The sequence below is a fragment of the Eptesicus fuscus genome, chromosome 3 (assembly GCF_027574615.1).
Source record: "Eptesicus fuscus isolate TK198812 chromosome 3, DD_ASM_mEF_20220401, whole genome shotgun sequence".
Lineage (NCBI taxonomy): Eukaryota > Metazoa > Chordata > Mammalia > Chiroptera > Vespertilionidae > Eptesicus > Eptesicus fuscus.
Genome location: NC_072475.1, coordinates 7439845 through 7465306, shown reverse-complemented (window position 1 = coordinate 7465306; position 25462 = coordinate 7439845). Strand labels below are relative to the sequence as shown.

The window sequence follows — 25462 nt, the reverse complement described above, 5'->3', positions numbered from 1 at the left end:
TATCAGAGACCATGATACTTGTTGTTGGCAAGGGTGTAATGGGACAGGTGCATTCATAAACTGTTGGAAAGATTATAAACCGGAATGACCTTCCGGGGTGGCAGTTTGGCTATGTCTATCCAAACCTCCAAGTTACCTGGCCACCCAGCTGAGGAGCCACGCTTGAGTGCAACATTTCGTCACTCTGCCTGGAGGAATTCCAGGGGGATCTGTCTCCTCTCTCTGCCTCAAGTTTCTTCCTTTCCAACTTTATTCTCCATATTCCTATTAGGATTTAAAAATACTTTTTTTTTATTATGGAAGTTCCCACGCACTTGAAAAGATAGGGCAGAATCATGAACTTCCATTTGCCCATCACCCAGTCTCAACATTTCCTGTTTTACCATTCTTTTATCTCCTCTGCTACAGCCCCTTCCCTCCTTTTTTTTTGTCAGAGTATTTCAAACAAATGATCAGCTTGGTTCTTTTTGTAAAACAGGATAGCTACACTAAATTCTTTTCCTACAGGTTAGAGTCTGACGTGGACTGAATGTGTGTGTCCCTCCAAATTCATATATTGAAGCCCTGATCTCCAATGCGATGGTATTAGCAGACAGCCACTGCAGGCCAGGAAGAGCACTCTTACCATGAACTGGATCGGCCAGCACCTTGATCTTGGGCTTTCCAGCCTCCAGAACTGTGAGACGATACATTTGTGGGTTAAGCCGTTCACTGTGGTATTTTGATATGGCAGCCGGGGCTGACTCACAGAGAGCAGAGCCCAAGCCTCATGATTCAGCCCTCATGACTCATGCCGGCTGTGTCCCCTCTCAAACGGGGTCTCCGGCAATGCCGAAGGACTGAGTTTCCTGAAAATCAACGGATGCCTCAGCATCGAGGCCTCTGATATCCCATCCCGATGCCTTAAAAACCCCGCAGGCCCCTCCACAATTCCTCCAGCACCTGGTGGGTTCATGTCCCACACAGCCTTCTGTGATGAACGCCCACCTCCACTCCTCCCCAGTCAGCTCACTTCCGTTATCACCCGGCTGTCATTGGATACGGCACCTTACCTCCCGGTGCTTTTCACCAGCTTCCCTCCCTTCCCCGGGAGAGACTGTCCTTGTTATCTCTGAACCCACAGTCCCAGACGAGGCCTGACTTAGGAGACACTTACAGTAATGTTTATTACAGGCCCATAAGAGTGAAAATTGCTCTGAAAGAAACAGCACTTTAGCTGTTAATTTTTGACACTCTTGTTGTTGTTTCAGATCCCTTCTAGAATAAGGGCAAGAGAAGGGAAAAGGGCCAGAGGGCCAGGGAGAGGAGGTAGGACCCGGGGGGCTGGACACCTAGAACACACCCCTTGTTGAGTCTTCTCTCTGGCCAGCCCTTTTATTCAATTCAGTGATCTACGGCGAGCCCTTTAATCCTGGGGTCCACAAACTGGGGGCCCCTCAGAGAAACCCTGTGTAAGGCACACAAGCTAACAGTGATTTTAACATTTTTAAAGGGTTAAAAGAAGTCTGTGCAACACTGACTGTAGGTATGTGGCAAAGCCTAAAAAAGTTCGCCACTCCCTGCTTCCACAGGACAAACCGATTTAGTAGCATTTCTCTCTCCTGCAGCATCCTATGGGGTGCAGGAAGTTCTGTGCTGTGGGTGAGCTCATTTCACAGGCCTCGGATTACTTCCTGGGGCCAGCCTGGGGCCAGGTCAGACAGTGCTGGGTAGCAAGCTGCTGAGCACTTGCCCGGTTCTGAATGCTAGAGACAGGCAGGAGGACAGAACTATTAAAATACAAAGCACATGCCTGGAGGCAGAATCAGACACCCCTCTACCCTACGCCCATCCCAGTCATCTGCGATTTTCAGTTATTAGCCAGCTGCCAGTAAACATCAGAGGATTTGACAGTTACAAGAGATCAAATGTCTAGAAAGAATCCAGAGTGCAGGTGACAGGAAAAATATAGAAGATAAAACAATTACCTACCTTATTTAGCTCAAAACTATTAAACTGGTTTAAAAAAATCTCACTGAGCCCAGCAGCGTGGCTCAGTGGTTGAGCATCAAGTGATGAACCAGGAGGTCACGGTTCAATTCCTGGTCAGGGCACACGCCTGGTTTGCAGGCTTGATCCCCAGTCTGGGGGATGCAGGAGGCAGCCGATCAATGAATCTCTCTTATCATTGATATTTCAATTTCTCTCTCCCTCTCCCTTCCTCTCTGAAATCATTAAAAATATGTTTTTAAAAAATCTCACAGAAACAAAAGTAAGACAAATGTTCACGAATCACATGTGATCCATCAGATCTATTTCTGGAAACCCATCTTGAGACAATACCAAACACAAAACAAGTTATATTCACACTGCTGTTTCTGGCAGTACTCCTCAAACAAGAACACTGGAAATAACACAGATTGCAAACTGCACTCAGTGGGCAACCATCGTGTCGCCACCAGATGAGACATGAAGGAGTCATTAGCGACAATGGGTCTAAAACGCAGACCCGCCAGGCACTGTCTGTTGTTGCTTTTCAAGCCTTTTTGGTGGGCAGAGGAGAGGGGACCAAAGTCCCAGGGAGACTGAAAATCAACCCCACAGGACTGATTCCAAGGGAAAACTTCAAACAAATTGAAATATACTCATATTCATCCTAATATATAAAAAGCCAGGGGCTGTCACAACCAAAACCACCAGATGGATGACTGAACAGCAGGCTGCATGGGGTACCAGGCCAGCAGGGGGGGCAGTTGGGGGAGACCAGGCCGGCAGGAGGGGCAGCAAGGGGCAACCAGGTCGGCGGGGGGGGGGGGGGGGGGGGGGGGGGGGGGCGCGCGGCAGTTAGGGGTGACCAGGAGGCAGGCAGAGGCAGTTGGGGGTGATCAGGCCAGCAAGCGGGGGCAGTTGGGGGCGATCAGGCAGGCAGGCATGTGAGCAGTTAGGAACCAGCAATCCTGGATTGTGAGAGGGATGTCCGACTGCCAGTGATCAGGTCTAAACCAGCAGTTGGACATTCCCCAAGGGGTGCCGGATTGGAGAGGGTGCAAGCTAGGCTGAGGAGATCCCCCCCGCTACCCACTGTGCACAAATCTCATGCACCAGGCCTCTAGTTTTTATATAAAGACTTGCAAGTCTGTGGCATTAACAATCCAGGGAAACACACTCTGTGGCTTCATATTCTATTTCCCCTACCATCCTGAGACCCCAGCACATTATAGGGGTTCTGTGGGCCAGTTTGACAAGCAAGCTATTATATGAAAAAAAAAAACCAGCACGGAAGAAAACTGTATGTACATTATACACTATTACATCGAACTAAAACCACCACCACTGGGGAAACATGTAAAATGTTAATAATGGCTGGGTTAGCATATTGGATTTTAGGTAATCTTACTACTTTCCATTTTCCCTTTGGTAATGTGGTTTTAGTACTTTTATAATAAAAAATGTGCTTAGAAGACTTGCTGAGTTGCTAAGCCTCTTGGGTGGTAAGAAAATCTGAGGCAGACAATCTTAGTACTAGTTTTCAAGACTGTTTTCAATTTTGGTATTCTTACTTGGACTAATTTTAAGAAATGTAGGATTACAGGAATGTGAATCATGAGTTACAAATCCACAGTACTTGCTAAATTGACTGGAGGCCAAGGACCAGAATTCATATGAAATGAAATGAAGCCCATAAACGAGGGATTCTGTGAGAACAAAGCCAATCATGAAACTGTCATATATGTGCAGACGAACTTTCCATGTCAGGCTGTTTAAGTGTTGCCCAAGGACTGGATGCTGTCTTTTATCTCAGCTCTGAATCAGCAGCACTCTTATCGAGATTTGTTACTGTCTCAGAGCAGTCTTACTTTGTTCCCACAGGGTGCCTGGTGCAGACACTGCATGACACACACCCAAGGCATGTAACATTTTGAAGGATGGAAGGTTATTCGGCCACCGTAGCTAATTTAGCTGGGTCGGCTGTGGCCACCTGGGAACAAAGATGCTGCTGGACCCTATAAAATTTCCTCTAGCTAATCCCACCACTAAAAGCTTCTGAGTTTACATCAAATACCTAATTCAAGTGAACAAAAGGATTGTTTCTCCTGATAATAAAAGGCTATAATTTAATATTTCTTTGCAATGCAGTAGTTAAAATTAGCAAATTCCTACTCCTAATTTATTAAGAACTAGGTCTAGAAAATTAGAAGCTGCCATTCCATTTGTCAACACCTAGTTAGTTGGTAACCCAGATTAACGCCAAACTGCCGAGGGGCTCAACATAGAACCACACAGTTAGAAAGCACTCACATTCTCTAATTTTATGGATGTGTTCAGTGAGCCATAGCTTTAAAGAAAAATTCCTAAACACATGCTGAATAAATAAATGATCAGCAGTCGTGCTGCTAATTCGCCATTGACTGTGAAGGCATAAAAGGGAAACCAATGACACGCCAGGCCTTACGACTTGAGCAGACTTTATTTTGCAGACAAGAACACAGCGGACAACGAAGTGATCATTAAACTGAGCTCTCAGTGGCGAGGTGACTCTCGGCCAGAAGAGGGCTGAGGCAACCTCCTGTTAGAGAGGTCCAGGTTCACGTCCAAGAAGGTGTACACGTTGTAGTCATGATGCTGGAGGTTCTTGTAGGTGGTGTTGTCGAACGGCTCAGCAGGAGCGGCGGCTGGTGCGGCGGCTGGTGCAGGCTCTGTGGGGAAATGTACAGTGAGCATATCGGACAAGGAAAGAGCTTTGTAGAACCCTACCTGCTATGAAGTGTTTAATTAGAAAAGAAAGCCCATGAGAGCAACAGTATCTTCAAAACCAAAATCAAGAGATTTAGCTGAAAATCTATTCTAAAACATATAGCCTATGAAATGGAATAGTTATTATAATATGTCTTAACATCTTGCTTTTTGTACTTGTAGACCCTGGACTTGTCAGAACTCTGAAAATGCCTAGAACAATTATGAAGGCGGGACTTTCAGGTGACATAAAGATGCAGGGGAAAAATATATAAGATCTACTAGAAATAAACAGAAACAAACATTTACAGAAGAAAATTTTCAAAAGCAGTGACTCTCTTCTAAGTCTCTGAATACAAGAAAATTAAACAAACTCCAACTGTTTTAATAACAACACAGTTAAGGGGTACTGGAAATGGGATGTGTAGCGTTTTTTTTAAAACGTTGTTGATATATTTTAGATTTTTAGATTCATAGACTAAAATTACTTAGTTTTGTTTCAAGTGGAAAAAAGTTAAAACCCATACACTAGATATTTGGTAATCTTAAAACTAGAAGTGTGAGGTTGAAGCAAAAGAAATATCGCTCGCCAGCAAGGTGGAATGCAAGACAGAATGACGGCAGGATCAAGCTTGCGTGGGATGTCGGCTAAGGTCCGGGTTAAGTTCTCACTGGAGCTCTCTGGGCTGCACAAAAATATTAAATACATTTTCCCACTATTTGAATTCATACCAAAAGCTTTGGTTTTCTTTTTTTAATTGTATTAAGTAAAAATGATGTCTTAAAGAGCTGACACCTTTCCAATCTCCACGAGTCGAGTATCTTCGATGTGGTGTGGGGCATCTTCAAAGTGAAGGTAAACATGGGTATAGAAAACTTATCAAAAACCGAGCCCCTTGGAAGGCACGGAGCCGGGTGGACTTAGTGACATTCAGCCCACTGCACAGACAGCCCCTGTGCTCCTGGACGGCATCACTCGCCTCCAAAGGTAAAGAGAATACTGGAAAATTCACACATCCATGAAAAATTAGGAGCAAAGTTTTTTCAAAAAGATGTGCAATCTGAAAACCCCAAATTCTGCTTTCCTCCTGAAGGTTTCGGTATTCCTCATTACAACATAATGGCTGAAACAGGAGCGTTAGGCAAGGCAGTTCTTGAGGTCCTGAGCAGTCTGGTAAGCGCTGGCACTTTGCATATTAATGACAAACGGAGAAAAAGGAGGGAAGGAAACACGTGAATTGTCAACATAACGCAACCAATAACAATGACCAGGTAACATAAATCAGGAAAAATGTATACTCTTTAAAAAGTATAAAGAGCAGACAGGAAGGAGCTGGGTTTGTTAGTAATGCATTTTAAAGGTGTCTTGAAGAGACAGACCCTAAAATTGGAGACCTCCTTTACTGTTTTGCCATGACCTACCTAAAGCACACTGTATTTTATGAAGTTCAATGTACAAGTAAATGGTAACATAATAAGAATAAACAGTCTCCCTTTAAAAACCTGTGGTAGCAAAAAAGCCCTTCATAAAATTCACTATAGAAAAGGAAAGCAGCCCACTGTTTTTTCAATAAAGCAGAGAAGGAAAAGTCCAGTGAAAAGATTCACGCAGTCCATCAGACCAAGTGTAACTACCGCCCTTCACGTTAAACAGGACTCCCCTTTCCACTCAGTGGGCTGCACTGCAAGTTCATGCAGCGGACACTGGCGCACCCTCCAAAGTTAAGGGTGATGAGTTACACTGCCAGTGTTCAAAATTACACTGGCTAAGGAACAGTCAGGAGTGTCAAGGGCCTACTCTTTCCTTGTAAAACGTTTTAGGGATTTTGTTTATAAGGTGTGTATTATTCATAATTCATAGACTCCTCTGCTTATCTGAGAGTTATAGGCAATATTTCTCCTACTGAACCTGATTAATCCTAGTATGCCTCATATCCTAGTTCTTGTCTAACCACCCCCGAAGGACAAGGAGAGGTCTCAACAATCAAGGTGTACCCTGTGTGTCCTGCTGGTCTCCCACTTGGGTTGCTGAGTCTTCCATGATTTCACCCTTTGCCTCAAGCTTTAGTACTGTTGTCTCTTCATGGAGAACGTCTTTATGAGGGACAGGAACTGGCTTCAAATTTTTCATTGGTACCTGATCTTCCAAAATCTCTTTGTTAGCCTTTGAGGGTCCTTCTATTGCCTGCTTCCCCAAACTTTCCTTTTTGAATGGGAAGAGAGGCACCTCCCCATCAGGCTCTGGGACTTGTTTTTCTAAGCTTCCTCCTCTGGTCTCAGGAGGAGTTGCTTGCAGCCGTCTTCCTGCGGTGGTTTCTTCTGTCAATTGAGTGGGCACTGGGCCACCACTCGGTTGTGCAGGTAACCCTGATTTTGTATGGTCAGATGAAATCTTTTTACCTTCAAATGGCTTTTGGCTTTCATCTATTTTATTCGAGCTAACTATTTTCTGCAGTTTTTTTTCCTTTACATTTTGCTTCATAAACTCTTCACCTACTTGTGACTTGGGTACTGTGGGTTTTGCTTCATCTTTCTTGTCCTTTAACGGCATAATGGAGGTCCCTTTCTTTGCCTGACGGGGCTTTTCTGGCACGGGGAGGTCCAGTTGTGGCTGTGGTGACCAGGTTTTCTCTTTTGCTGATATTGAAATTTTGGAGGCTCTCTTTTCAAAGGAAGGGGAGGCCTCTAATTTTGAAACCCTTCCTTTGCCTTTGCTCACCAGTTGAGAATCAACTTCTGAGCCATTTTTCTCCTCGTCAGACTCTGAATCAGAGGAGCTGGATGAAGATGACGATGAAGATGAACTGTCCATCACTCTCTTGCTCTTCTGAAGAGCTTCTGAATCAGAGCCCTGTTTTCTGAATGAAGGTGGAACTTTTTCAGGAAACTCTACCAAAGTCTTTCTTGACAAAAACTTTGCAACCCCATCATCTGTGAATAGCACGTTGTCACCAGGGTTAGGGCTAGCTACTGTCCCACCTTGATTCACAATTGATGAGTAAGAACTGGGTGAAGTTAAGTTTTTAGATAATTCAGCTGCTGTTGGAGTGGTTAGTAGCTTGCCCCTCTCTTTTGGGTCCACTACATCTAGGAAATGGCATAAAGAGGATTATTTTTAATAATTAGTAAAACAATCTAAACTCATCAATGTCACAGACATTTCATCATATACCAACTTGTCATTTATAACATCTTCAACGTAATAATCCCAAGAAACGTTTCAGGGGAACCCACTCTTCAGTGAAAGCCAAACCACATGAGAGAACAGTAAGAAATGTAGGTGCTTTTTTTCTTTGTAAATGGAAATTTTAAAAATGGGGATTTTTTAAAACAGAAATAAACGTTTCCATTTTTCACAAGAGAGCTTCTTTGGTAATTATTTTTAAACTATTTCATCCAAATTTAAGATGGTTAAACTATAATATAAAAATACTTTCAGATGACTGTTGAAGTTTTACAAATGTATTGCTTAAAACCCTAAAAAAACTGGTGCTTCTCATATATTAAAGAAGTTATACACATTGTATGAACTTGAACTTTTTGAACAAAATAGCAAAGCAAAAGTACAGACAAAAGTCTGGTGTGGGCTTGGGGTATACACATCCATGTGTGTTAAGAGTGGGGGACTCATACTCTAGCCGGTTTGGCTCAGTGGATAGAGCGTCAGCTTACAGAATGAAATATCCTGGATTTGATTCCAATCAAGGGCACATACCTCGGTTACAGGCTCGATCTCCAGTCATGTGCGGGAAGCAACCAATCTATGTGTCTCTCTCCCATCGATGTTTCTCTCTGTCTCTCCCCTTCCTTTCCACTCTCTCTAAAAATCAATAGAAAAATATCCTCTTGTGAGGGTTAATAAAACAAACAAACAAATGCACACACAACACCACACACACACATATACACACATACACAGTGGGGGGCTCAGAGAGAGGGTATAAAGTAGTTCAAATGAAATTGCCCTAAGAGGAAGAGAAGTCCTTCAAAATCATAAGCCACTTGGGGATTTCTTTAGCTAAGGAAAGCAAAGTATTATAAGACCACAAAAGTCTAAAATAATTTAACATCATATATATCATTGGAAGCAACAGGTTTACTGCACAAAATCTAGTAAGCACTAACATAAAAAAGTCTTACATTTTTGTCAAGTCAATTATGAAAAATGAAATTACACAGTACATTGATTAGAGCTAATTTCAGTTTTCTCAGGGGGTAAATCTTTTGTAAGTATACATATTAAAAGAAAAATATAGGACATGTTTTTATAAATTAAAATTACTTTTCAAATCTAAAGTAAAAACTTAATATTACAAATGAGCAAACTCTAAATCCAGAGTCTTGATTTGCAAGTCTAGAAGTCAATTTTATACTAAAAAAATATCAATCTTATGTCTCTAAAGTGAAAAAACTGTATTTCTAGCTTTTCTATATTACCAGTATCCAAAAGGTTTTTATTTTTTAAAAAATATATTTTATTGATTTTTTACAGAGAGGAAGGGAGAGAGATAGAGAGCTAGAAACATCGATGAGAGAGAAACATCGATCAGCTGCCTCCTGCACACACCCCACCGGGGATGTGCCCACAACCAAGGTACATGCCCTTGACCGGAATCGAACCTGGGACCTTTCAGTCCACAGGCCAACACTCTATCCACTGAGCCAAACCGGTTTCGGCCAAAAGGTTTTTGTCTTCTGAGCTCAGGGACTCATATATAACAGAATGACAGAAAACAATGAAAGAAAACAGAAATACTAAACAATCAGAAATGGGCCAGAGGTTAATGGGCAGTGTAGAAGGATCTGACTGAACTAGAGCATGGGTGACTGTTTAGAGCTGTCACCTCCACTCCCAGCACTACTTCCTTCACGCCACGTCTAATTCTGTGGCCAGGTGCCAGCGTAGAATCTGCATCCTGACCGCCCAGAGCACGTGCTGATGCAGTTAACTCTCAGAACTCACACAGAGCTCCAGGATCATGCCAAATATAAAAATGAGGCAAAGAAGCTGATACACACTTGAACTCTCCCTTTGTCCCTGTCTCTCTAAACCATACAGTTCAGGTATGCCTAATGGCAATGTACAGGATAAGCTGGCCTCCAAACCCCAATAGCCTGCTCACCTGTGTCATTAATCCACTTCTACACTGAGCAAAAATTTTCTAAAAACGAGGAAAAAAAGAAAACCCTGAACAATCCAATTAGAAAATGGGCAGCGGACCTAAACAGATACTACTCCAAAGAGGACATACACAGATGGCCAATATTCATATGAAAAGATGCTCAACATCACTATCACCAGGTAAATGCAAATCAAAACTACGAGATACTACCTCACACCTGTCAGGACTGCTATTATCAAAAGGGAACAAATGCCCTGGCTGGGTTGGTTGAAGCGTTGTCCCGTACACCAAATAGGTTGAGGGTTCAATTCCTGGTCAGGGCACATACCTAGGTTTTGAGTTCGATCCCTGGTCGGGGAGCCTACGGGAGGCAACAGATTGATGTTTCTGTTTCTCTCTCTCTTTCAAATCAATAAAAAAGCATATCCTTGGGTAAGGATAAAAAGAGAGAGAGCCCTGACTGGTTTGGCTCAGTGGATAGAGCGTCGGCCTGTGGACTGAAGGGTCCCGGGTTCGATTCCGGTCGGGGGCATGTGCCTTGGTTGCGGGCACATCCCTAGTGGGGTGTGTGCAGGAGGCAGCTGATTGATGTTTCCAACTATCCCTTTCCTTTCCTCTCTGTAAAAAATCAATTTTTTAAGGTATTATATGTGTACATGTCTTACCATTGTCCCCCCCCACCACAATAGAATATATTAAAAAAATAAAAATAAAAACAGAGAGAGGGAGAAAAGGAGAGGAGGAGAGAGGGAGAGAGAGAGAACAGAGGTTGGGGAGGATGTGGAGAAAAGGGAACCCTTGTGCACTCTTGTTGGGAATGCAGATTGGTGCAGCCACTGTGGAAAACAGTATGGAGGTTCCTAAAAAAATTAAAAACAGAGCTACCATAAAAACCATCCGTTCTACTTCTGAGTATTTATCCAAAGAAAATGAAAACATTAATTCGAAAAGATATATTGCAGCATTATTTACAATAGCTAAGATATGGAAGCAACCTAGATGTCCACTGATTATGAATAAAGATGTGGTATATATATTAAATATTACTCAACAATTCAAAAAAGAAAAAGAATCCTTGCCATTTGCAACATCATAGATGGACCTAAAGGGTATTATGCTGAGTGAAATAAGTCAGAGATAGACAAATACTGTGGAATGTAAAAACAAATGAACAAACAAAACAAAACAAACTCACGGAGAACAAACTGATGGTTACAATGGGAGGGTTGGGTGGAAAAGGGGATGGGGTTTAAAAAATAGGTAATTTAAAATAAGGCTTATCTTAGATGGGCTCTTTAAGTAGAAAAATTATACCTAAATTTTCCAAAATTTGTTATGGAGGTTTTTAAAATTGTAAATAAGTTATCAAAACTGCATTATAGATTGATTCATCACCTACTAAAAATGGAAAGAAAATTTCAAATGAGATTAACGACAGAATTTAAAAATTTTGTTTGAAAAGGAAACTTCCATCATATGAAATAAGAATGCTTTAAAGTTCTCATAAGTTGTTGGGAGAATCCATGAAAAGGCTAATAGACTAAACTACTGCATTCTGTTTTTTATTGAATATAGTAGTTATGCCCCGCTGCAGCACAGCCAGCATCCTTTGTGACTCAGAAGGAAGCTTGACACTATGGTCTGTGGTTGCCTCCAGTAACTGCTGGACCAAAGTGCCAGTGCTCACACCAAATCTGCATTCAGTAGTGCAGAACGATGTTCCTGGAACACAGCAGTGTCTCGGAGAGGAACAATGGCTCTCACTTTGAATGTAAGGATGACTTTACCTGTGTTTTCATGAAATCTCTGACGTTTGTCTACAGAGGGGTGGAGAACCTTTTTGCTGCCAAGGGCCATCTGAATATTTATAACATCATTTGCGGGCCATATAAAACAATCAACTTAAAAATGAGCCTGCTATATTTGGTCAAACATTTAATTAACGCACCTCTAATGCTTTGGCAGGGCCAGACCAAATGATTTCCAAGGCCTTATGTAGCCCACCTGGTCTAGAAGCAGGATGCCAATAGATCTGAGAATGTTTTAGTTTGGTCGTGACTTTCTTTGAAAGACAAATGTAATAAAACACACCCACCACTGGCAGGGGTTTAATCTGGCAGTGTGCCACCTGTGGGCGGTAAGCGGTTCTGTCTCTTGCTTCCCAATCGCTGAGCTCTGGGGAAACACTGACACCTGCACACATCTATTCAGAAGCATTACTTCTTTGTCTTCAAATGGGGATCACTATTTTTTAAATTCTGGGATGCGCTGACCCCACTAAGGCAGGAAGGGTCTGAGGCTCAGGGGCCTGCAGGGCCTTCTGTATCCAGAGGCAAAAGCTACAAGCCAAGGCCAACTCCCAGCTAAGGGTTCCCTTCTCATAACTGCACCCCAAACTGTCACAGGAGAAGCACCTCATTCCCACTCACATACAGAAGCGTATTTATAAAAAGGGAATCTTTGGCTTTGCCATATTTTAAAATCTATTAACCCAATTTCATAAGCCTATGAAGCAGGATTGTAGATATAAAATTTCAGAGCCACGAACGTGGATCTCTCTTCTGCAAAACAGGGTTTGTTAAAGTTGTCAAAAATAAGGCCTACTTCAAGAGATACCAAGTGAAATTTAGAGGGCGATGAGAGGGAAAAACTGATTACTAGGCCCATAAATGCTTGGCAGTCCAGGATAAAAATAAGCACAACACACCCCAAAGCAGAGTGATAGTAGTGTAATTAACAAAGATATGAATTGTCAGATTGCTTATGCCTGTATAGGAGACAGAATAGTTTGTGCAGTTTACACTCATGAACTCCCAACATATGGAGTGAAGGTTGGCCTGACAAATTATGCTACAGTATATTATACTGGCCTGCAGGCTTCTCAACAGAGTTGGTATGGGCAAGATCTATGAAGGCCAAGTGGAGGTGGCTACCGGTGAATAGAATGTGGAAAGCATCGCTGGTCAACCTGGTGCCTTCACCTGCTATTTGGATGCAGGGCTTGTCAGAACTACTACTGGCAATAAAGTTTTTGGGGCCCTGAAGGGAGCTATGGATGGAGGCTTGTCTATCCCTCACAGTACTAAATGATTCCCTGGTTATGATTCAGAAAGCAAGGGATTCAATGCGGAAGTACATCATAGGTCAGAACGTTGCAGGTTATATGTGCTACCTAATGGAAGAAGATAAAGATGCCTACCAAAAACAACTCTCTAAGTTCATAAAGAATGATGGAGTTCCAGACACAAAGGAGATGTATGAGAAATCTCGTGCTGCTATACGAGAGAATCCTGTCCATGCAGGAGGCCTAAGAAAGAAGACATTCCCAAATGTCTCTAGACATCCCAAAGTGTCTAGAAAAAAGATTTGGTAGCTCAGAAGAAGGCAAGCTTCCTCAGAGCTCAGGAATGGGCTGCTGAGAGCTAATAAACCAAACCACAATTTTTTATGCATATTTTCAGATAAAGACAATAATAAACTTACTGACCAAGCAGGGGGGGAAAAAGCCCAGAAAGAAAAAGATAAAATTTCTCCAAGGCCAAGGGTAATATTAGTAATGAAACTCAACTAGTCATTCATCAGTAAACAATGAAAGAATGTTAGAAAGATGCCCGGCACCCACAGAATTTAACTGACATTCTTATAAACATGTTTTAAGTGTGATAATGGTATTATGGTTATGTCCACACAAAAATAAATAAAGTCCTTATGTATAAGATAATTATTTTAAAACTTATGGATTAAAAAAAGAGAACACTGGATTTAAAAATGAAGCAGGTACAGGACAGAATTAAATAACATTCCTGTCAAAATCAGGCCTCCAGTGTACAGGAGCCGAAGACACCACCAGGAAGGTGTCTTCTTAGCTGAGATCAATGGCGTGTGAAAGGCAGTTGGCAGGTTGGCACTTTCAACAGAGGGCCAATCTCTTAGAACCTACTCATGCTTTTGTGTGCAGACCAAGGAGGGACCTAAGAAAAGAAACTAAACACTTTTAAACTGAGAAAATGGTATTTTCATGAAAATAAGACAAACTGAAATTATAATTCTAAACTCCACATGCATATTAAATATATGCCAAAAAAAACTTAATAAATGAAATAGAAACAGACTCATAGATAGAGAACAGGCTGACAGCTGTCAGAGGGGAGGAGGGTTTCTGGGCTGGGTGAAGGAATTAAACAACAAAAACAAAAAAACCTCACAGACAGACAACAGATTCCCAGAGGGGAAGGGGAGTAGGGGGAGGAAGAAGAGGGTATAGGGGATATAAATGGAAGGAGACTTGACTTGGGGTGGTGAAAACACAGTAACAGATGATGTATTATAGAATTGTACACCCGAAACCTATATAATTTTATTAACCAATGCCACCCCAATAATAAAAAAGAAAACAAAAGATTTGCCAAGAGACTACAGATACCACATACATTTTTTAAGAGTTTAGTAAAGTTTCATCAGTTAAGACCAAATGCAATGAATCTGGATTATTATCAATTAACAATGAGCGCGGGGAACAGAACATAAGATTCCCCGAAGAGAAGTATTTAAAACATAGTTACGTTTCCCCTTTTCCTTCAATGAGGATTTGCTACATTGGTATTCAGGGGAAAAGTAAAAACTGTTGCTAAAAGTCAAAATGACTGTAAAAGAGCTCAAAACAAAGCAGACATCATACTCCATCACAGTCAGTCATATAATGAAAACTGGTGCCTGCTCTTAACTCTCTTCACAGTCACAAAATGTTGATGCCTGCAGTCCTGGACTGTGGCTGAGCAAAGCTTGGGGGACTACAGAGGAGTCTCAAACACTGAAAAAAGTCACAATCAGGGAAAGAAAAGTAGAGTGGGGTTTATGGCCACCTCATGGGAGGACGGGGTCTGCATTAGGGCCATGTGAATACCCAGAGCCTTTATACTCTGCATCCCGCTGCTGCACATCATTCAGTAAATACAGACAGAACCAGTTCGGGGCTAAATGCTGAGTAAAAGACTGTTACATTACTGATGTGTTTGGTCTAAAATCTGTTACAGATCTAATGTCTGATTATAAACTGGATGCTGCTGGAAATGAACAATCATAAATTATGGAGCCAGTACGACTCTTTTTTATTCCTGGAAAGCTGACTGATTTATGTGCATTCTTCCCCCCCAGGACCACCATTAAAATCTTACTTTTTGGTGGACTTTGCTTCTTGGTGTTTGGTGGCAGTCCCTTGTCACTCTTTCCTGATTCTGCAGAGAGAGAGGCTGTAGACGCGAGTCCTCGAAACACTTGTCCTTCTAGCAGCAGAGTCTGACAAGAGAATTAATAAGGATAATTTTAGGAATCTGAAGAACAAACAAAATTGAAACAGACTCAGACACAGAGAGTAGGCTGGTAACTGCCAGAGGGAAGTGGGGTTGGGGGACTAAGGGGAAGAAGTGAAGGGACTGAGAAGTCCAAGTGGGCAGTTACAAAATAGTCAAGGGAATATAAAGTACAGCACAGGGAACACAGTCAGTAATACTGCAATAACTATGTATGGTGCCACGTGGGCACTGAAATTATCAGGGGAACACTTTGTAAAGTATATGATTGCCTAACCACTATGTTGTATACCTGAAACCAATACAAAATAATACTGAAAGTAAACTGTAATGTAAAAATTAAAAAAATAATTTAAAGACTATTTTAGCATTATACCATTTACAATTATTACTACATATAAAGATTATGTATTATTACTACATATAAATGCTTTGCTTTGCACTCACATGGCATATTTATGATGATTATAAAACACCAAAAAAGCCGCAAAAAGAGAAAAACACCTGAATTCAAGAACACACACCGCTAAAACTGGTTTGGCTCAGTGGATAGAGCGACGGCCTGTGGACTGAAGGGTCCCAGGCTCGGTTCCGGTCAAGGGCATGTACCTTGGTTGCCGGCACATCCCCGGTTGGGGGTGTGCAGGAGGCAGCTGATCGATGTTTCTAACTCTCTATCCCTCTCCCTTCCTCTCTGTCAAAAATCAATAAAATATATTTAAAAAAAAGAAAAGAACACGCACTATTAGCACTTAGGTACTTCTCCAACCAGACTTTTTCCTGTGCATCCTTTTTTGTCGTCTCCAATTATCTATTAACCTGCAAAATACTATGGTTCTCTTTGTAAAATGTTTTCCTATACTTAGAAAATAATTTAGGGTAATATTTAAAATAGTAACTGAAAAATGATATAGATTAATAATTGCTTCAAAATTGTTTACAATATATCATAAGTGGCAAGCACTTTATAAACTGTTGTTTTACTCAGCATATATTTACTATTACTACGCGGTGGGCACTGTTTTAGATGCTCCACACAGAACAGAGGTGTCTGTAGTGTACATCTGAAGGAGAAACTATTTTTTTGTTTGTAACTTTACCCACGTGTGTAGAGGAAAGCAGAAAAACTCATTTGCAACTAGATACATCAAGGCGTAAATAGTAGACTCTTTGACAACAGATTTCCCATCTATACTTTAAATTATTTTGCAATGAATAGTTACTGCTTCGGTAATAAGAACCTTTTCACATTTTCGATATAGTGAAGTGGCCTGTTTTTAACATATGGAGGAAGAAAGCCCTTCTTTCTTCCTTTCTTTTCACACACGAGGTACCGTAAGCTGGCTTTTTAGTAACTGCGAAGTAAGTTACCAGGTCAGCTAGATACCGAGAAGTTCCCTCATTTCTTCTCCTGGTTCAGTAAGTAAAGACGCAGTCCGGAACGGTTTGGACAGCGCACGGAGGCGCACGCCACCCGGGCGCCCCGCACAACGGAGGCTCCCCCGGGAGCCCGGCCGGTGTCGGGGGTCCATTCGCCGGCCCCCACCCCCGGCTGCTGCGCGGGCCAGGCGCTCTCCCCTCCGCCGGGAAGCGGGTCAGCGTCTCCCATGACGGCCAGAGGTGGCCGCTAGGGCCGCGCTCCGCGCCCCGGCCCTATGTGGGCTCCCAGGCACCGCCCGGCTCCCTTTTACCTTCAGCGCCCCGGCTCGCCCTTGCCGCAGCAGAACGAAGGCCGCCATCGCGGTGACTCCGAGGCCGGCCGGCCAGAGGAGGTCGCTTCCGGACTGACGCGACCACTGCGCGCGCACCCCCACCTGAAAGCCCGCCCCTTGAACCTAGGGCACCAATCCCAGGCAGGGACGGGAGGGGAAGCAGCCTCTGCGCGCGCGCCATTGAGTACATGCTCCCTGGGCACCAATCACAAGAGGGGACAGGGGACGGGGCGGGGCGGGGCGGGGCGGAGGCGTGGTCTCGAGCGCGCACCCCAGCTGCTCCCGGCTCTCCGCGGGGCGACTAGAGACTGTTCTCCGGTGGATTCGTGGGTCGCGGACAGGTGTTTCTCCCGGACCCGGGTGATGCAGCAGCTTGGGCGCAGGGACCGCACCGTGCTTATTGCCAACCACGCCTCCTGTCATTGTGTGCGGAACGCGGGTCCGAGGGAGTTTTTCTGGCCGTGGCCGACAGACCTGTAATGTTTGGTGGGCTAGAAGCCCCTCTGCACGTTAAGTGCAAACTGCACCACGTGCCCAGCCTCCCTCCGCGGCCACCCTCCGGCATCCGATCAGACTTCGTCCTCCCATCGGCGTAGTCTTCTGTGTCACCTCTGTTTACTGCCCCGTGTCCTGGGCTACCTCAGGCCGGACCGTGAGCGCGCTTTTGGCCCGTGACAACACTAATACCGGATCCAGGCAGATCAGAAATGCAAGTTTATTTTACCTGAATGTTTGTAGCTTTCAATGTAAATTTTCCCCAGAGTTAGACATAATCGTGGAGTAAATGTAGTTAGTAATCGGCTTCCTTCCCTTTTGATCATGTCTTCCCGCCCCCACTCCTTCTATGCCCAGTGTCCTTAAATAAAGTGTTACATCCAAGTTAGCTATTGCTTATATACACATTTGGTTGATTACACATTGATTTCTTCTTTACAGTTGGGTACATGTATCCCGTTTGGGTTCCTGTCAAGCTCATCCTGTTTACAGCTGGCCTGCAAAATACTTTATTACACTTTAACATTTAGCAAGAATAACACTTAGTAATAACATTTAGAACTGCCCAGACCTTGAGACCCTTGTCCTACTAACATCCCCTACAGGGAGAAGAAAAAAACCCCCACATGCTAACAGAGTAATTATCCTTTGGTCAAACCAAATTAACTTTGTTGTCCCAGGGGAAAGTTCATGCTTGTCTTTGTGAACTGTCCTTTTTTACAAGTGATTAAGAAAGCTGAAGGTGAAGGAGGTCAAGGTTCAAATCCCAGTCAGGACACATGCCCCGGTTCCGGGTTCGATCCCCAGTAGGGGGCGTGCAGGAGGCAGTGAATCAATGATTCTATCTTATTGATATTTCTATCTCCCTCTCCCTTCCTCTCTGAAATCAATTATATATATAATTGAAGGTGATTACCCACAGCTGCCACTTGGAGAACATTATCTGGATTTGGGTAGTCCACTTCACCCTCCTTCACAGGATCTGGAGCCCCAACAGCAGGCACAATCAGCTAATGGTAGACATCTGGCTGGTGTCTTAAGATTCAAGAACAAACAAAGTGAAAAGGCCTCCCCCAGTGAGATGGGGTGTGATCACCAGCCAGAGTGATTTGAGGAGGGGGGCAGATGTGGTTGAGGGGAGCCCTGGGGAAGAAGAGACCCAGTGAGTAGGGAGATGTCATCTTAATGGTTTCCAAAGAACCAACATAATTATGCATGTGAAGGTCATTATGGCAGCATGTATGATCAACGCCTAAGCCTGGAGGGCACAGGATCTACTGGGAACCTAGTGCAGTCAGGTGGGGAGGTTATTACTAGTCTGCACTGCATTTGGCCAAAAGGAACAGAAAAACAGAGCCAAGTGCAAGAAGCAAATACAGCCCTGTCTGGTTTGGCTCAGTGGATAGAGTGTTGGCCTGTGGACTGAGGGGTCCCAGGTTTGATTCCGGTCAAGGGCACATGCCCAGGTTGCGGGCTCGATCCCCAGTGGGGGGCCTGCAGGAGGCAGCCAATCTATGATTCTCTCTCATCATTGATGTTTCTCTCTCTCCCTCTCCCTCCGTCTCTGAAATCAATAAAAATATTTTAGAAAAAAAAGAAGCAAATATAAAGTGCTGCCGAAAAATCGAAGACGCAGAAGCTAGAAAGGGCTGGTGATTTGATGAGTATTTGTGGAGAGGGGATTAGACCATATTTTCCAATCAGCTAAGAAACTAGCCTAGAGTTTGCTGGCAGCAGGGGTTGGTCCTCCAACTGTTAATTCTCCGTCCAAACTCTTTCTGCAGGCACCTATCACCTCTGCCTGGAGCTCTACCAAGTACCAACCCCGCATTTTTAGATAAAACCTTGTGAAAAGTTGGCACAAGTGGAGCCATTTTAAAATAGAGTCGGGCAGCAATTCCAGAGGTCCCGCCTGCGTGTCTTACTCCTTGAACTTTTGAACTTGGCAAAATAACCTTCGGACTGGGCCCGAGCAGCATTGTCTTCCAAACAGTTGTAAAGCTAACAGGAAACACCCCCTGACCATTGGACTAAAAATAAAGACATTCTTTAGAATTAGTAAACAGCCATGTGGAGCTAAAGAATAACTTAGCTTATTAACAGCAATACAAATCCCTCCCTTCTGTTCATGTAATGATCTCCCTGCTTTTTCTCATAAAAACCTCTTGCCTTCAGTCCCATTATTGGAACACTGTTTAGGTTTCTGCCTCAGCCAGTGCTTCTTGATTAGCTAGTCTTTGTTCTCAAACACTGCTTGCCTCTCACTTCGGCTTTCTCTTTTGAGGTTAACAACCTCAAAAACTTACAGTTGTCCATATTCTTTTATTAATCACCTATGGTTTTATATAAACTACTAGATGTCTCCTAAGGAAAAATTAAACTTTTAAAAATATAACTTACTAGATAACTGGAGCATTACTTGGACCCAAACTGTGAACTCAAAGGTGTTGGGGTCAAAGAAGAAAATAAAAATACTCAGATATCACACCATCTGCACACCCTAGCTCTGCATTCTTTTTTTTTTTTTTAATTGATTTGAGAGAGAGGGAAAGAGAGGGAGAGAGGGATAGAAACATCAATAATGAGAGAGAAACATCATAGATCAGCTGCCTCATGCACGATCCCTACTGGGGATCGAGCCTAAAACCCAGGCATGTGCCTTGACTGGGAGGGGAACTGTGACCTCCTGGTTCCTGGGTCATGCTCAACCACTGAGCCACATCAGTCCGGCTGCATTCTTGTCTAATATGTAAGCCCCCAAAAGAATGTATTATGCCACTATCCTATGTAAATTAACACCATTTAATTATGTATTTTAAATTAAGATTGTTTTTAAAGAGCTTTCAGTTACACTGGTTTTAAAATATTGTTTAGGATAACCCTATATATTATGCTTTTCTAAATTAGTAAGATAATTTTCTTTACTTTTATTTAAGATATTATTTATGGATTTTAGAGAGAGAGGGGGAGGGGGAAAGAGAGAGAGAGATATCAATTTGTTGTTCCATTTATTTATGTATTCATTGATTACTTCTGGTATGTGCCCTGACTAGAGATCGAACCCACAACCTTGACATATTGTGACAGTGTTCTAACCAACTGAGCTACCTGGCCAAGGATGATAATTTTCTTTTTAATAAAAGAATAAAAACAGGTAGCTCAGCATACAGGAAAAGTAAATTAAAATTTTTTTTTGCCAAGAAAAATTAAGCAAATAAGGAAAATTAAAGTGAAATGGGAGTACCTAAAACTGTGATTGAAAACACATGTAATGACTTCTCTTCCTGGCAGTATTTGGTCACTAGGTATTGTGAAAAACCCTTGGGCTACAGAACATTTAGCAATTCTGGGCAAAATGTTCCAAGCATAATTTAAATCACCAGTTCTGTTCACACACCCAGTTCTGTTTTCTGTTGTCTGCTGGTGCTTCTTCATGATCCCTGTGCAGCGATGTCCTTGAGGTTCATGTCTTTCTGGGTTCCTAACCGAGGGAATTCCTAAGCCTGGGTTGAGTGTGCCTGCCTCCCACGTGGATTTGCTTTTCGTGTCCACCCGGTTCTTCTGAGTGATACCCATCTTGGTCTCATGTGATCATTTTTTCATAGTTTGGAATGTCCTGGGCCATAGAAGTGTTCTCCAGGGACAAATAAACAAAACAAAACAAACAAAACAAAACAAAAAAACACAAGAAGAAAGAAAACCCAAGAAGCCCAGCGCACTGCCCAGGGAGCATTTGCGGATCTCAGTAAGCCCGTCCCATGGTTTAAGTGATATCAGGAGAAGAGAAGACAAGACTTGGGACCTGTGAACCCTTGGGAGTGGGCTGGAGAGCAGAGGAAGCCCTAGCAGAGCTGCGCCTCACTGACAAGGTAAACCTGGGCAAAGCCACCTGCTAGCAAAAAAAGGCCACAGGAAATGTGTCTGCCTCAGCCTGGGCACTGGCAGGCGGAAATGTCTACAGACCTACTCTCTTTTGAATTTGGTGTTAAACACACACACACACACACACACACACACACACACACACACACACACGTGCTGTGTCTAGGACATTCCAAGTTAAGAAAGACAAACTAGGAAATTATTTAATTCATAAAGAATTAGTAATAAAAAAAAGAATTAGTATCCAGAGTACATAAAAACTTTCCTACTTATTAAACAAGAAAGACAGGCCACCACAAGAATAGGATAATGGCTCCCTCTGGAGGGGTGGTGGTGGTGGGGGGGGGGGGTGGATTGGGGTGAGAGCCACATGGAAGGGAGCCTTGGGCTTCAGTTCCATCAGTAATCTTTATTTCTTCAGGTGTGTTGTAGGTACATGAGTGTTTGTATCTTATATATTTTTGACATGTATGAGATACTTCATAATGCATTTAAAAATATATCTTTATTGATTTCAGAGAGGAAGGGAGAGGGAGAGAGAGATAGATAGAAACATCAATGATGAGAGAGAATCATTGATCAGCTGCCTCCTGCATGCCCCCTATTGGGATCGAGCCTGCAACCCAGGGCATGTGCCCTTGACTGGAATTGAACCTGGGACCCTTCAGTCTGCAGGCCGACGCTCTATCCACTGAGCTAAACTAGCTAGGGATCTCTTACTTTATCTTTATTGTTATGTGTGTTTGAGAGGATCTCTTTAAGTTGAGTTTATTTGGTGAGTTATGAGCTTCATGAACTTGGATGTCCAAATCTCTCCCCTGACTTGGGGAGTTCCCAGTTAATATTTATTTAAATAAGTGTTCTGCCCCTTTTTTTCTCTCTTCTCCTTCTGAACCTGCAACAATTTGCAAATTGTTCTTTTTGTTAGTATTCCATAGATCACCTAGGCCAGTGATGGGCAGCCTTTTGAGCTTGGTGTGTCAAACTTCGCCAAAAAACTGAGCATAACTCGGGTAGTGTGTCACTTTGAGGAAAAAACTAACTCCAAGACTCTAGTCACAAATGTTTCATCCTCAGGAGCAGCAAATGTTTCATCCTCGGCATGCGGCCGCCTTAGCGGCCGCGTGTCATCAGAAATGGCACGCGTGTCAGTGCTGACACGTGTGTCATAGGTTCGCCATCACTGACTAGGCTTTCTTTTTTCTTTGTTCTCTTCCAACTGGAATATTTCAAAGTTTCTGTCTTCTAACTCACAGATTCTTTCTTCTGCTGGATCCATTCTGTTAATGCTCTCTATTGCCTTTTTTTTTTTTTTTAATTATTCGTAGTGTTCTTAGGCTCCAGAATTTTCTTTGATTCTTTTTTATGATTTCTATCTTTGTTAAACTTCTCATTTTTTTAATGCATTGTTTTACCGATTTCATTGAATCGTCCTTCTCTGCTTTCTTGCAATTTATTGAGAGTCCTTAAAACAGCTATTTTGAATTCTTTATCTGGTAATTTGCAAGATCTCCATTATAGATAAGTTACTTGAAGATTATTGTGATCCTTTGGTGATATCCTGTTTCCTGGATTTTTCATGTTCTTTGAAGTCTTGTGCTGCTGTCTTCACATTTGAAGTAGCAGTCCACCTCCTCAATCTTTGCTAACTGCCTCTGGGAGAGAAGCACCTTCCATTAGCCTAGCTAAGGATTCTGTCTTTCAGACCTTCTGTGGATACATTTGCTTCACGTGTCTTGCTCCCTCTTGTGGTAGAATTCCTAAGCTCCATGCCTTTTCTGGATCCTGCAATGCAAAAGGCGGGTGCTGACACTTCCTTTTGTTTTCCAAAAGTGGTGCTACAATTCAAGCTTATTAATTAACATTTATTAACATTAATGTTAATGTCTCTCCTTGTCCCACAGACGTAGCCCCCTTCTCCTCTCCCCTCCCCTCCCTACGTGTGCTCATTATTCCTTTGCCCAAATTGGCTCTCACCACCCCTGGGAACGCACAGGGAGCTGCTCACAGGGTAGAAGTGTGTGTGGAGGAGGTGTGTGGTGTGCTGGGTGCCTGTGGGACAGTTGTGGATTCTGCAGGTCACTCTAGCGGGTCAGGGGCCGGCTTCTTGATAGAGTCTGTGATGCATTTAGCAGTGTGGATGTCCCTTTAAGTTCCTCTGAGAATTCTATCTCCTGCTCTCCCAGCCTCACAATTCGGTACTCTGGTCGGGGCAAGAGAGAAAGAGACTCCTTAGCAGCATCTGGCACAGCTGGGGAAGCTGGGTGCTCACTCAAGTGCTCTCACTTTCTCCTGTGGGAGAAATCATGGCTGAAAAGGTCTCTCTGGGCCCTAAGCTGGGCTGCCTTAGGGGAGGGGTGGTGCTGGCAAAGTCAAACTGCTCCTCTTACCCTCATATTTTTTGCTCTGATGATGTGCTGCAACTTGTCCACTGGAAACCTGGACTCCTGCCAAAGCTCTTTCTTGGGTGATAGTCTAAGATGGTGTTTTCCAGGGGCTCCCAGATTGTGGCCGAGAGGGGTGGAGGCAGTTCATGGGCCACTGCAGCCACTACAGCTGGGACCGAGGTGTGTATGCCTATTATCTGATGCATAGGTGGTGATACTCCTGGGTTCCTTGGCATATGGTACTGGACCCCACAGCTCCCACAAGGGCACTTTTGCCTGTGGATGTTACATTGTTTTGATGGGGTGGAGGGACAGGACATGATGAGGGATCTATCTTATTCAACTGCAATGCTGACATCTCCACAAAGCTTTTTTAAAAATAAAATATTTTTGTTGATTTCAGAGAGGACAGGAGAGGGAGAGATAGAAACATCAATAATGAGAGAGAATCATTGATCAGCTGCCTCCTGCACACCCCTCATTGGGGATCGAGCCCACAACCTGGGCATGTGCCTTGACAGGGAATTGAACCATGCCCTCCTGGTTCATAGGTGGATGCTGGCACTGGGAAGTTTAAAGTGAAAAAAGGCCTCTGGGCCCCCAACTTGCTAAGGCAGCCAAAGGTTTAAGAGAGTTGCTCAAAGGGCATGTTTTTCAAAGTGACCAAGAAGGTGCCAGAAGGAAGAGGAGGGATATCCTAGAGGGCAGAGGCAAGAGTCAGGATGGGATGTCTTACCTCATCAAGGAATATTTCCCACTCCTGGGCGCCCTGCAGACGGTTCCCTGTGGGTTTCAGAATTGCTGTAGACAGGAGATTGCTGGGTGTATCCCAGGCTCCCCCTTTCCAAACGGAAGTGTTTCCTGTGGTTATCCTTCCTTTCCCAGCTCACCGGGGCAGGGTGGCTGTGTAGGGGAGATAACTTGGCCTTTTAGTTTGTAGGTCTCTGGATCCAGAGGAGCTAGCTGCACCCGAGGAGCCACATCCAACCTAGTACAGATCCCAAGACCCTGGACTTTGAGCCTGATGTTGGGTTGGAGGAGACTTTTGGGGATCTTGGGAGGAGGTAAGTGTTTCCCAGGTGAATAGATATGAATCATTGGGGCCAGAGGATGGACTGTGGTAGATATGACTCTAAAAATGCCCTCACTTTTCCACCACTTCCCTTGCTCAGGCCCTTTGTATGTGACTTTGCTGTACCACTTGTCAGGAGGGGCAGTTTATTTCCCCACCCCTGGGCTCCTAATGCCCTTGTGACTTGTTTTTTTATGGTCAATAGACTGTCAAAAGTGCACTTAATTCTGCCTGGATCTCATGAGGTTTTTGGGCTTTTTCCTGATTTTGCTTACCATGCACACCATACCCATTACCCTTCTGGGGGACGAGAGGCCAGATGGAATAGAGATGAGCCATCCCAGGCCATTCAAACCAGCTAGTTCTCTTCCAGCTAGGTGGCTGGCCAGAGGCACAGAGCACAGCTCATTCAACACCAGAAGAACCACCCAGCTAAGGGCAGCCTGGACAGCCAACCCACAGAATCGAGCTAAGTGAATGCTGTTTTCGGTCACAACATTTTGTGTTTGCCATGCATTGCTATGGCAGTGGATAGCAGATAGAGTCACTAAGAACACAGCCACCTTCTCTGAGAAAATTACTGTGAGGTTTGATGGAGCAATTGAATTGATACCCCTCCCCCCGGGGACTGACTTTTCAGGTCATTTCACTATGGACATTCCCTTTGACCACATTTCACTTGCGGTGACCACATTCCATTATCTCCCCTCCGGGTATGCACAAAGAAGTCTCCACCCAGAAAAAAAGCCCGCCAAAAGTCCTTTAAAAG

At 43.6% G+C, this 25462-nt stretch overlaps 1 protein-coding gene, 1 long non-coding RNA gene and 1 pseudogene across 5 annotated transcripts; 2 read left to right on the top strand and 1 right to left on the bottom strand.

Annotated features, from left to right (window-relative positions):
- Nucleotides 1–4428: 4428 nt before the first annotated feature.
- NDUFV3 (NADH:ubiquinone oxidoreductase subunit V3) lies at nt 4429–16963 on the bottom strand. 4 transcript variants are annotated; one of them, XR_008555500.1, is made up of 5 exons: nt 16837–16963; nt 15011–15131; nt 6709–7800; nt 5510–5900; nt 5304–5399 (listed from the first exon to the last, which is right to left on the bottom strand). XR_008555500.1 is itself a non-coding variant. In XM_008145679.3 (4 exons), exons 1-4 carry the CDS (start codon nt 16882–16884, stop codon nt 4501–4503), a joined length of 1437 nt encoding a protein of 478 aa, XP_008143901.2. In that variant the 5' UTR covers nt 16885–16957; the 3' UTR covers nt 4429–4500. The 4 variants fall into 4 exon arrangements, 3 of the variants coding, with proteins under 3 accessions (XP_008143901.2, XP_028007659.2, XP_054569544.1); XM_008145679.3 differs by lacking the exons at nt 5304–5399; nt 5510–5900 and adding an exon at nt 4429–4676 and having other exon boundaries at nt 16837–16957; XM_054713569.1 differs by lacking the exon at nt 5304–5399 and having other exon boundaries at nt 5406–5900.
- Nucleotides 11553–13269, top strand: LOC103289842 (60S ribosomal protein L5-like; annotated as a pseudogene).
- A 3820-nt stretch (nt 16964–20783) lies between the features above and the next one.
- LOC129148532 (uncharacterized) lies at nt 20784–25285 on the top strand. Its single transcript, XR_008555501.1, has 3 exons — nt 20784–21221; nt 24555–24685; nt 25067–25285. It is a non-coding gene; the product is annotated as an uncharacterized LOC129148532 (long non-coding RNA).
- The last annotated feature ends 177 nt before the right edge of the window (nt 25286–25462 follow it).

What these genes read in the sequence shown, in the direction of transcription:
- NDUFV3 (XM_008145679.3), bottom strand. Translation starts at nt 16,884, where the DNA reads ATGGCGGCCTTCGTTCTGCTGCGGCAAGGGCGAGCCGGGGCGCTGAAG. An exon ending in GGCGAGCCGGGGCGCTGAAG is followed by an intron (nt 15,132 to 16,836) that starts GTAAAAGGGAGC and finishes TTCTCTTGTCAG; the next exon opens with ACTCTGCTGCTAGAAGGACA. An exon ending in GAAGCAAAGTCCACCAAAAA is followed by an intron (nt 7,801 to 15,010) that starts GTAAGATTTTAA and finishes GCCATTTCCTAG; the next exon opens with ATGTAGTGGACCCAAAAGAG.